At 40.2% G+C, this 13299-nt stretch overlaps 1 protein-coding gene across 20 annotated transcripts in view; it reads right to left on the bottom strand.

The window, feature by feature from the left end:
* The window catches only part of CELF2 (CUGBP Elav-like family member 2), an 867789-nt gene that overhangs the window by 325212 nt on the left and 529278 nt on the right, over positions 1–13299 (bottom strand). For 2 of the 20 annotated variants that reach the window (XM_057298814.2, XM_057298815.2), the window contains exon 1: positions 6357–6558. The exons of 12 other annotated variants lie outside the window; for them this stretch is intronic. In XM_057298814.2, coding sequence (XP_057154797.1) covers positions 6357–6409 — 53 coding nt within the window. In that variant the 5' untranslated portion in view covers positions 6410–6558. Of the gene's footprint in view, positions 1–5879; positions 6043–6150; positions 6282–6356; positions 6561–7642; positions 7743–13299 lie in introns of those variants that run through there. 6 more of the 20 variants (XM_034929920.4, XM_057298812.2, XM_063607626.1 and 3 more) reach the window with 5 other exon arrangements.

The raw sequence follows: 13299 nt of genomic DNA, 5'->3' as shown, positions 1-13299 counted from the left end.
TCTTTTGATGCTAATTCCCATGAAGTCCATTAGGGGAAATTTTTTTTCTTTCTCTTAAAAGAACTACCCAAAACCTTTAGGAAAAAGTGGTATAGCTACCTAGTCAAGCTATACAGAGTGGAGTATGTTCTATCTTGTCCTACCACTATCGCTGAGTACGAAGTGTCATGTGACCTAATCACTTCACTTCTCAATTTCCTCTTTATATGAATAGCTACATATTTGCCCTGTTTCATAGGAATAGGGCAGGTAAGAGAAGAGGAGAGATGTAAATGACATTAGGGTCTGAGGAAGAAAGGAGATGAAGCTAAGGATTGTATTTTGCGTTTTTTTTTTTTTAATAATAAAGATGAATTCAGGGTGTCCTAATGACACCTTCCCTCTCCCCCTCACCCACCTCCATCTGCCCATCCTTCAGGGCCCAGCTCAACTCCGCTGTCTCTGCATCTCGCCACTTGACCCCTCCTCATCCACTGTCTACTCTTTGTTCCATGAGTGCTGTGAGTTGCTTGAGGCCCCAGACTATGTCTTTCATTGAGCACTGCATGTATGTTTGTTACTTGCTTGGTTTTCATTGCCGTATGACCTATTTTGGCCCCCGAGATGCATAAAAATTCATACTTTAATTTCATAATGCTTTAAAATGGTCTATTGTTCCTTCCAACATCTGTTCCCATTATACAGATTCAAGCCCAAGAGAAGTGAGGCATGGGATGCTTTAATTCAAAGACCTCCTCAGCTGTAAGGTGAACAAATGAGGGTACAGAAGAGAGAGTTGTTAGAATCTACATTGGTACTTTCAAAAACGTTTCCTTCCTTCCTTCCTAGATGCTTTCTGCATTAGCACTGTGCTCCATTTCTTCAGTCCTATGCCCTTCCCAAAATTGGCACTGCAAGGTAAGTTTAAAAGAGCTGTAATTTAGGAAGGGCTGAGCAGCTGAAACTATAAACAGTGACCAGGGATTTGACCTCAGATCCTACGTGATGGTTCCTCGCTGAACTGTACAACTTCCTCACTAGTTAAAGCCAGGAGACACAAATCAACGTCTACAGTGGAACCACAGCACCAGAGAAAGAAATGTCTTTAAAATGTCAACTATTAAATAGTTATACTGTCAATGTGGCTCATGGGAGGTGTTTGGCTGAATACAGGGTCATAGTTCCTCCCACTGTGTCTATGGGCCTGTGACTTTACCTCTCTCGGGCTCAGTTTTTCATCTTTAAAATGGGAATAACAACTACCATTAACTCTTGGATATCTGAGGATTAAATTATACAAGATCAAAGTAACCAGTTAGTGTAGTGCCAGGTAGATTGTTAATAAGTTTCATTTTTATCCCTTATTTCAACACCCCCACCCCTATCTTTGTTAAAACCTACAACGGGCAGTTGGAAAGGAAGAGAGAAAGCCAGTACTGATTCGATTGTTCTTTTAGCACTGAGGTTTCCACTGATACTTCTAAGGCCTGTAGCCAGACCCAGAGGGAAGAGGGAGGTTATCGTTTCTGGAGAGCAGGCACCGAACATCCTGAGGCTTGGAATGGGGTCTCCATTCGTTTTTATCAAATCGTTTTTCATAAACAAGGTCAACATGAGTTTTCATTTACAGACATGATACCTTAAAGGCATCTCCAAATGAGCAGGTCAGCCTTCTCATCGAGCCCAGAGGAGAGCTGGACTCTCAGCCCAGGATGTTCACAAAGCAAAGCATGAGCAACATCGCAGGGCCTGCTGTCCTGGTGGGACTGAGATGGAGAGCCTTACAGGAAGGATGAAAAGCAACTCATCAATTTCCGCATAAAGGCACAACTGTGCCCAGGCTAGTCAGTTCACAGACCTGCTAGAAGCCCGTGATGCTGCCTGTAAGCTTCAACACAGAGTTTTCTACTGATTGCAGCTGCAGGCCTTCTGAAGAAGGGGATGAAAACAGCCACGCATATCGGAGGTATATCAGCATCATAACTTGAAACCTCAAGCTCTTCCTTTCCATGACAACAAAGTTGGTGGAACTAAATAGTCTTGCAGGGAAATTCTAGTTTTTATTTTTCTCTGAGGGCATGCTGCCAATCCTGCTCCCTAAACTCAAGTGATTCATCACGATCCTAAACAGCCAATCATGGGCGGGTCAACCTGGAATGGGCTGAAGTAGCAGGAGTTCAATCTGCCCTCGTAATACATGTCACTCAGGGCTGGTGTCACCCTCTCTCCACAGATGCCATTTCCTGTTAACTTTGATGGTCTTGACATACAAGAAAATGTGCCGGATCAGTCACACACTCAGAAGAAAGCTGTGGGGGGGAGATAAACACACCTGTACCTGATAATTGCTGACAACATTCCATGAAGCAGAATGGTGTGTTTGGGAACAAAGTGTACCTCATCGAAAATCAGGGTTAACCAGCAACATCTCTGAGGTGAACGGAGGTTCCGACGCGCGCACGCTCACACACACGGTCACACACAGGCGCACACACACACACACACAACTTCCATCTTAGTCCGATCTCTATGAATTGATGCCATTTAATCAGAAAGGTGCTTCAGCTCTAGGACACTTCATTTCAATTCTGAATGGGCTACAACATTAAAACCTCGCACGTCCTGTCCCTCCTTGGACACTCTCTTTCCAATGTCAGCCAAGTCAATTGCCACGAATTTTAATCCTCTCCACACCACTGCCTTGTCTTTCCTACCCAACAAAAGTCACTGTTAGTTCAGAAAAAGAATCCCATATCCAGGAACAATTAGAGAAGCAATCAATAGTTTTATGAATCAGGAAAGCTCCCCCCCCAACAAATTCCCCAGGAATTATCAAAATATGCAAAGAAATTCAGTGAAGGCTACTAAAGGTGACCCAAGAAGGCATTATTGCCACTGAATGGACTTGTGCTCATTACTGTTCCAGAAAGTGCAGATCAATGCCACGAAGAAGATGATGCCACAAAACAAACTGCATTCTATTAATGACTGTTACAGAAATCTCCATACAAAGAAATCTAAGTGGGATATTTCTAATATCCTCACTACCATGATGACAAAACCAAGGTATGCTTTTTGTCTATGAATTCTGACACCTTAAATACGGAATGATCATCCCCACGTAACACTCTTCCTTGTGCATTTTACTTTCTTTCCAACAACCTGCGTGTTTCCATGGCTGTGCTCAATGAACTTTTTATCAGCCACATTTTCACCTAATTAACCCCCCTGATTACAATAATTAGTATTGATTCACTCTTTGAATGACTTCCTCGGTCTTCTAGCACAATCTGCACTTGCTACAAAGTTCTAGATATGAATACTAATCAAATGCTCACTTTCGTTTTTCAGCCCCAAAAGGAGATTTTTGCAAATGTATACCCTCCTATTTTAAAAAAAGCAAAACTGTCTGGTTTCATTTTAACAAATCAAGGAATATTCATACACAGGGGGTTAGAGATCTCAGTCTGTGGTCTGCTGAACACATCTATGTGAATATTCCCAAAGCTCATGGCAGAAGGGCTTAGGGTGCAATATTTACTTTCTGTGGAAAGAAGTCATTTTCCCAGTTTGAATCTTTTGCTATTCATTTTTCTGCATGTCTGGGCTTAGAATTAAACTTTCCTCCAACATTTGTTAAAGTCACTACCTTGAGGAATCATTACATGTAGAGGCTTATGGAAGGATACAGATTACGTATCCTGTTCCTGTTGTGGAAATAGATGTAGACAAGTTTGCCAGCTTCGGGCAACCTCACACCATCCCTATCAGGTGAAAGGAAAAGACATATGTATGTCGGATGCTGGAATGGGGGCAGCTTCCAAATTCCGGGAGCTGGTAATAATCCAACCACCGGAAAAGCAAACAAAGTGAAAAGAGAGTTACCTCGTTTCTGTACCTAACTGTGACTACCCAGGAATTAGAGTGAATAGACCACAGATAAATAACTGCTAATTTAGTCAAAAATTCAACGTGGGGGTTTCCAAGTCGTTTCTTTAAGCGGGCCACGGACAAGCAGCTAGGGAGCACAGAAGGCTACTTTCCTCCCAACCCACACAAAATTGACTTGCAACCTTTGTTTTGGATTAAACATTTCCCATGGAAGCAGAATCGGAGTGTGCTGGAAACAGTGTGCCGCCCTCAGATATAAAGCTTCACCAATTACCTTTTATGAGCCCATCTTGAAAGCAGTTATTGGTATATGTGATGGAATGAGCAGTTCCGATACCATTGCAAGTAAGACAACATCACAGGCATGCATTTAAAATTCACTCTATTCACAACCGATAACTTAAAAAATATGATTATGCTGCACATACATTTTGAGTATACCTACTCTGAAAATACTGTCCATAGAAAAATCTCTACTTTAGAAGGCAATTCTATTTATCCGGTAACATTTATTTTAATAATTCTGTATTAAAATTTTTTGTAACATTTCAACTTAAATTGAAAAAAACTGAAATTCACATCCAAATTCTAAAAAATAGCTCATGTTTCATAACTGTTTTCCTAAGTAATACATCTTGTTTCTTATTTATTGAGAACATCATTAATTTAAACCAAAATATAATCCAATAGGGAATATTTACAACTAAAGTTTTAAAAATTACCCTTCAAAACAATTTCCCCTCTGTTTTTTAAAATGAGGTACTTAAACTCTATAAATGTACTAATATATTCTGATATATTGCTGTGGCACAAGCAGCTAATTAAGCAACACATTAGAATGTTAGATAAGATATATTCTTCACAGAAGTCAACCTTCGTAAAATGATTTTCATGTAAATCAATTATAATTCACTACTCTAGGACCAATTCTTTTATTTCTTATGTGGCAATATGAATGGTTTCATTATTTGAGAAGTTTGAAACAGATTTTTCCATTTTCTCTGTCGAAAGTTTCACTGTTCTCACCTTAGAAACCAACGCTTATCTTGTAAAATGAAAGATATTTGAAGATGTGAGAAATGTTTGCCCTGCATAGAAAGGCATTTTATGAGGACATAAGCATAAATCAAAAATCAAAATATTCCACAGAGACCTTGAACTTCACAACTTAATAGGCTATATAATAATAGTTTGTGACCGAAATTGTGAGGGCAAAAGTTCTCACTTGTCCTTGAATTTCTAAACCGTTTATCTACATGGATGCCAAAGGGAGAAGCAGAGACTAAAAACTGTAATTTACGTAAACATCAAAAATATTCCTCTTAACTCTTTTTCATGCTATGTTTCATAAGTTCACCAAATGAGCAAATTAAAAATCCCCAAGCTTTAAATACCATAGAGGCAGGTCTGATCACAAGGCATTTGCCAGAATGATAATGGTATTACAAGCATTCTCAATCAATAAGTTTTCTTTCAGTAGTTAACAGAGAGGTAAGCAATAAATCTCTAACTTAATCCAACCAACATAGCGGCAGAATGCAAAAAGCTCTATGAACGGTAGATACTAAATTTTTTAAAAGCACTAAACCACAAACAAGCAGTTGCAAAAGCTCTTCATTCTGATAGTCTATACAAACAAGATTATAGGAGATAAAAAAGGATGTTGAAAAAGAAAAAAATAAAGCCCCAGACATGCCTTAAGCTAGTTTGACAGCTGCATTGTTCAACCGGTCCCATTGTCAGACCCAAAGATGTATTCAGTGCTACAATGTCTGCTAGCAAATAAACAAAAGACTACATTTTTCAAGGCAGGATGCCAATTCTATCATAATTTTCCCTCTGCTTCCCAAAAGGTCAGTGGTGCCTCCTTCCTGGTATGTGAGAGAACCCCCAACACAGAGGCAGGAAACAAATATTTGCTTTCAATACATGGGGACCCAGGACGCCATGCATGAAAGAGGTCTCCAAACGGGTACACATTTTGGCAAACAGGATAAAGTGATCCAAACCTGGTAACACAAGAGGACTATTTAGGTAGGCTAAGTCCAGATTAGAGCGGTATTTGGAACGCAAGTCTAATATGGAGTCTCCTCAGCTCCTTTTTCGGTGATTATTCCATGCAGAGTGCATAAAAATGAAAGAGGCTTAGACATTGCAAAGGAAAAGACGAACCAAGAGCCAGATTCAGAGCCCTTAAAATTATCCACTGGCCACTCACAAATAGCAGTGAGCAAATACATGATATGCTTTCAAAAGGCAACTAGTACAAATAGAACTCACGGCAGTCCTCCGCCTTTCTCTCGCTGGCTCTCTCTTTCTCCCAATCTCTGGGTCTCGATTTCATCTCCCTCTCCCTCTTTAGATTCTTTTTTCCCCCCTTCTCTTCTAAGGTAAGGAAGCTACTTGATTCAGAGCATAATTATTGTCTCAGCCAGCTCTAGAAACTAGAAAAGCGTGCATTAAAAACAAAGGACACAACAACATACCTTAAAAGCAGCTCTTCATTTCTCATAGTAACAGCGGATTTGGGACAGCGCATGCTTCTATACTGATAGTCTCAACAAAAGCCAGTTCAGAAGTACGCTCAAACATCAATGCCACAGTCGCTGCTCACTAACGCGCCCTCTCCTCCCTCTCTCTCTCTCTCTCTCCCTCTCTCTCTCTCTCTCTCTTCCCACTCTCTTCCCTAGTCAAATGCTGAATAGTAGAGCAAGGGGGCTCCTGCAGATTCACTAAGTAGAAATAATCCTCTCTGACAAGTTATGTTGTCTATGCATATTATTACACTAATACACTGTGCTGCCTATAGGGGTCTTGTCTGCATTCACTCAAGCCTGGCTGGTGTTACTTCTCCTAATTACCATCTTTAAAAATTGGGGGAACAAAAAAACCAACAACCAAGGAACTCATTTACCTTTTTCTTACACACTTAATAGCAAAACCAATTTCCCAGTTGCCTTTTGCTATCAAAACTACAAGCAAGCATCGCAGATGAGTAACCACAGATTGGGATGGGTCAGTGTCCTAAAAAGGATTTTTGCCTCTCTTTTCTGGGACACTGCATTCACAGTTGGATTCATCTGCTCCTCTTGTCTTGTCCTCAGGAAGAGTGACAAGGTCAAGACCCTTAGCCCCACCCTGAGTCATAGATGCATAGCATAGAGATCGAGGATTTGGAAATATTTTAACTCTGTGCGCGCCAGAATTCTCACAAATCAGAGCGTCATTCACCTGGAGGAGGGTATCTAAAGGAGGCAGGCAATGCAAAGATTGTTTGGTGGCACTGGAGTCCTCATCGACACAGGAGCATCATCTGCAAAAGACCAATGAGTTGCTCTTTTCTAAAATAAGAAAAATCTGCTTTCCTACCAGGCACATGTACAGTTAACCAGGGAAATATACATTGTACTTCTGTTTATTGGAATTAGAAAAATTCTATGCAGATTAGCCAAGTAAAATAACAACACACACACACACACACACACGTGCGCACACACACACAGGAAAGAAGAGATGCTAAGGACTGAGCAATCCGTCATCAAAAGTGCAAGCTAAGGCACTATTCCAGGAGGTGTGTGCTGACCTGAAGCCAAGAATGCACTCAGCTTGGATGGAACAACATAGAACAGCCTCAAACAGACATGGGTCACTGAATCCTGGTCCCGCTCCCATTCTCCATCAGTACCAACATGCACCTCAGTATAATCTGGACTCAAAGCATTACTGGGGATAATAATAGAGGAGGAAAGTAATGGTGGACTCTGTTCCCCACCTATTTGAAGATCTGGAACACACTCCAATTTCTTGCTAGGTCTCTGACCTCTGAACTTGGTCTTGATCCACAGCTAGAAAAATGAACATGTTCTCTGGGCAGGGGGAGACGAAGGTTTTTAAATCTCCACTGCACAGAAATCTTGCATGATGTATCAGCTGGACTATGGCAAATAAGCGAAGGATAGCACTCACCATCCCTATTTCTAGAGGGCAACAAGAAGGCGTGATGAGTCACTTGACAAAAATCAGATCATGAAATGAGAGCCTTGTCCCTAAAACAACCCCATTTTTTTAAACATATTCTTGCTTCATTCTAACATATGAAAGTTACAGTGAATATATAAAAATGAACAACCTTGCCAGCGAATGATATCATATAAAATCTAAGATGTTCTTTTGAAGTAAGAAAAGCATCATGTAAATGAGCTTGGAACCAGAGAGATCTTAGGGAGAAACAGTTTGAGCCCATTCGCCTTGTGACTTGTGCTCGGTGCTGGGGCAGAAGTCTCTTAACCTCTCTGTGGCTCTCTTTACTCCAGTGGTTAAATGGGGGCAACAAATGCTAATTTATTTTAAAGCATGTGAAGAGCTTGTAGTGAAACTGGGTGTGTTCAGTCAGTGTAAATATTATTAAAAACGGGATAACTGGACTGATACCAGCCACTGGTTTTGTCCATTAGAGAAAAGTAAAAATACGCTGCTCGGACACAAAGCCCTTTTTGCATATTTCCATGCAGTTTCTAATGGGGGCTAAACTATGAAGCAAGCACTAACGTACAACAATAATGCAGTTGCTTATCCAAAGGTAAATTCTTAACATTGGAAGCCCATGTTGTAGTATATGGGGCTGTTCCTACAGTGAAATAAATTGTGGATCCATGGTAGTAAGGACTGGAACTGAATCAAACCATTAACTATTTTACACTCTCTCCACTTCCTTTTTAGTCTACGGATGTAAATAATGAGAACGCTATTGAGGTAGAGTTTAGTACCTGTCTAAACGCCACTAAGATGACAGATTGAGGGCTTCACATCCACCATGTGCTAAACCTGGGTTATAAAGATGAGTAAATAGGAAGAAAGGATGTAGTTTATAACATGTACATAGTGTATATAGTAAGTCTTTGACCTCCCCAACTCCACATGGAATTAATCTTTGCACTTCTTAACGCACCCACTAGAATATTTTTCCCTTATCTGGTAATTAATACATATTTGTTAAATAAAGGAATGAATTTATGTTTAACCACTGGAAATGTGAGGAGAGGACTATTTTATTTTCAAAAAAATTTTAAATGCCATTTCTTTAACTACTATGTGAAAAAAAAAATAACCTTGACGTTTCTTATTCTAATTCAGGCACTGGTCAGCATAGATGATTACACTGAGATATTCCTTTCATGCTATTGTGTTTTACATTTCAAGACCTTTTCACATTTAGCAATTCATTTAATCCCCACGACAACATAGTGGGCAGGCACCGCTGGTTCCTTAACCCCCTTAGCTGCAGAAATTCAAGTGTAGGAAGTGGCTGGAGTGACTTACCCAGAGAAGATGCAATAATGATGGAGCTTAGGCGCTCATTCTACCGACTGCTGGGCCTGCCCCTTTCTACGACACCACACGCAACCCAATGCCCCCACTGTGCACAGAGATCCGCATACACGCCCCAGCAAAGCATAGTTTTTAAGGAGTGCTTAGTGTAATGAATCTTACACTTCCCTAATGTGATAGTAATAACCTTAGGGGATAATGATACGGTTTGGCTCTGTGTCCCCACCCAAATCTCACCTTGAACTGTAGCTCCCAAAATTCCCACGTGTTGTAGGAGGGACCTGGTGGGAGATAACTGAAATCACAGGGGCGGTTTTCCCCATTCTGTTCTCGTGGTAGTGAATAAGTCTTATGAGATCTGTTGGTTTTATAAGGGATTTCCTTTTTCACTTGGCTCTCATTTCCTCTCTTGCCTGTTGCCATGTAAGACGTGACTTTTGCCTTCCACCATGATTGTGAGGCCTGTCCAGCCACATGGAACTGTGAGTCCATTAAACCTCTTTTTCTTTATAAATTACCCAGTCTCAGGTATGTCTTTATCAGCAATGTGAAAACGGACTAACACAGATAGATAGTAAGTTAATGAAAAATTGCTTAAGCAGTTTCTGACTTGGATACTAGTATCAAAGCAATTCCTTTCAAACTTTATTCCAAATGAAGGTCGAGTTGAGCCTAGACAGACTAAAAACTTTTGGGGGCTAATTATTAATATTTTTTGAGATCATCTGTAGTAGGAGCCAATTTTTAACAATCCTGATTATTACTATATTTGGTTGGTAGGGATTTCTTTTTTTCCAAAAAAAAGCAGTAATTAACAAAGAACAATAAGAAAATCTTAGATTGTTCTGATGCCCTCTATATCCAAAAAGATGTTTTTGCTGTATAAATTACATTTTCAGCTAATAATGCAAACTTGATGAAGAAAAAAACTAGAAAAGTTCTGCAATGTGAGAATATTGGCAGTGAGCTAAGAATCAGCCAGCTTCTTGGCCTCTTCAGATTTGAGCTTTCTAAACAAATTTAAAGGGTGAAATTATAGGTGCATTTGTTTCTGTTATAGGTAATTTCCAGAAGAAAGAGCTAAATTTCCAAATACAACTTAACGATTCTTAAGTTTTTTTCTGCTTTCTGTGCCTTGTCTTTGCATTTTGGCATTTACATTGTAAAAGTAATAGAAAGTATCATTTCAATGGAAGTGTTAATACAAAATATGCCAGAGCCTGACAGAACAGATTCCCTCTTTGATAAGCATGGGACAGTACACAAATCTAGCCTGCCTCTCAAATCCTAAAAGAACAATCCAGGAATGTGGAGGCATCAAGGACATTAAATCTATTTAGCTGCTAGTTTCAGATACTGAGAACTGCCAAGTTTAATTAAGAAACATCCCATATTGCTCTGGAAGATGGAAAGAATACATAGAAAATTTGTTAAGTAAATATGAAGCAGTGATCAAGGTCTAAAAGAAATGGATTTGCGTGTACCAAGTGTGTGATACATAGCAGGAGCTCGGTGAAGTTGATAAATACACGTGCAAATGGATGAACGTTCTTCTATTCTGCTGATGTCACACTGAAGACACAAAGCTCCTCTGACCCCAATTTATCAACTGCAGAAGAAGGGTCTTTCTCTATGGGTGCAACAGAGGCAAAGCAGTGACGTCTGCAAATAGTCGGGGAGCCCAGGGCAGCACTGGGGACAGAAGCCGAAGACTAGTGGAATATGGTGCAATCCTTCTTCCAGACCCCAGTTCCACGCTCTGCCTCGTGGGGGAAAATACTTCCAAAGCGTAAAAGACCCGAGTACCACAATTCACTACCTGAAACATAATACTGACAGTGGGTTTAAAGTAAGACACCAGTAGCATTGCTAAAGAAAGGGTTTGACAGTATCTGGGGAACTTGTTCATATGAGTTGCTTTCACTTGAGCAACTCAAAAATGACCTGTCAGTCATACTGTGGAAGCAGGAGGTGGCCATCCCAGTGACAAATCCAAGGGCCCTAAATTCCAAATGGAGACTCCTTCCACAAAGACTGTTCACTCATTTTCAAATTGGAGCTGTTTACCAGGAGGAGCAGGGCGCAGGAATGATTAATGAGCAAGACTAATTGTAAAGCCCCTTATCATGATAAAGTGTCACATTTATCAATATGTATGTATAAATAACAAACCATAAAGTACTTGAAACTCCAAGAAGCCACTTGAAAATAGGTACTAGATAAATTTAAGAAGTATTGTTCTAAAGAGTAATCATGATTCTCTGCTGTAAATGAAAGCAGACACCAAGAACTGGCTTCAGAGGACTATGTCTGTGTAGGTAAAGAAAGGCCCATTGAAGACAAGAAGAAGAAAGGAAAGCATTTCCCATTAAAATAAACTATCATGGATAATGTAGTTGATTAAAAAAACAAACAAACAAACAATCAAAAACTAGCTTTGGTTTGTGAAATCTTACAACTTAGCAGACAACATGTTCACAATGGAGAGATCAGTTTTGGCCTAATGTTTTGCCAAGCACCACTTTCAGGCAGGTGGGAAATCTTAAGAAGGCCACAGGTGAATATTCATAAGTTAGGCATTTAATATTTATGTGGAAAATGGACCAAGTTTATTCTTGCTATTTTTAGAGGAGGCAAAGGCACAGGCAACTCCCTTTCTTCCTGCTCAAAGGGCCAGGTCAGAGAAACTACGTTACTCGACCATTATCTGGGCATCCAAATGTGAATATGACCTTTGATGCACTTGGGGATCTTTCTTTCCTAGTGGTTTTGATTCTAGGGAATCCTAAGAAGTAAACCACACAAGCTTAATAAAGACCACAGTGGAGTGGATCAGCCTTCCTTCCTGGAAGGTGAGACCAATATGGCGATTCATATGATCACGTGACGGAAATGCAAGAGAAACCCAGATGGTGTAGGAAAGATGAGTTTGAAACTATCATAACACATCCACAGCTCTTTTTAATTTTTTATACTTTTTCAGAGATGGTGTCTTGCTCTGTTGCCCCGGCTGGAGTGCAGTGACACAATCATAGCTCATTGCAGCCTTGAACTCCTGGGCTCAAGTGTTCCTCCCACCTCAGCCTCCCAAGTAGGTAGGACTACAAGTGTGTGCTTCCATGCTCATCGCATAGCTCTCATATAATACTCAGGTGCTTTCAATGTTACCTTTCTATATCACCCTCTGAAACTAAGTTATTTACTTATTAACTTGTTTGTTATCTGTTTCCTCCATGTGAACCTAAGTTCCATGAAAACAGGGAGTTTCTCCATTTTATCCCCACTTTAGAACAACGTGTGGTATGTGGTAGACACTTAGGAAACATTTGTTCTGAGGATGGATTTCTTCGCGAAGCATTCTTCCTGTGCGTTACCTAGTCTCAGTGGCTTGCAGCTGTATCGCACAATTTGTGAAATACCACACTCAACGAGGAGTCATTAAGTTATTCAGCTAGAACAGGGAGAGACAAAAAGATTAGGAAGGGCCTGTTCCTAACTTTAAGGATTTGATACATTCCTTGAGATGGAATGATAAACTTGATGTTTTCATAATTGTTTTTGAATTTAAAGCACCATTTATATGGGTACATTGAAAATAAAATGATAAAACTGTATATTACCTTCATTACTTTCCATAAATGCTAAAGTTTGGGAGTTCATAAACTGCAGGCAGGTAGAACAGGGCATTGAAGATGAGATGGGAAGACAAGACTTTCAGAATTAGGGGCAATGGGAGCAGGAGGGTGATTTTCATGGTGGCTTGGCAAAAGCAAGTGTCCTATAGGCCAGGAACAAGAATCAGAAGTCAGTGTAATTTTTGCTTCATTCATTTTTAGGAGTAGGTCTACTTTTTGCATTTAATGCTTCAGTTGACTGTGCCACAGCCCCAAGAGCTGGTGTCACCTCATTTCTTCCCGGGTCAGCCTGCGCTCTGCTGACCTCCCACCTCACTGAGATCCCCCAGAGATCAACAGCAAGTTACTCTTACGAGTTCTATCCTCTGCCTGCTATTAAAAACAAATCACTGGAAGCTATTAAAGGCCCCACACATTTCCTTAAATCAGTTCCTAATGAGATGTACCCTCACTTTTTAAAGTGCAT

Source organism: Pan paniscus, chromosome 8 (genome assembly GCF_029289425.2).
Source record: "Pan paniscus chromosome 8, NHGRI_mPanPan1-v2.0_pri, whole genome shotgun sequence".
Lineage (NCBI taxonomy): Eukaryota > Metazoa > Chordata > Mammalia > Primates > Hominidae > Pan > Pan paniscus.
This window is presented reverse-complemented; position numbering and strand designations above follow the sequence as displayed.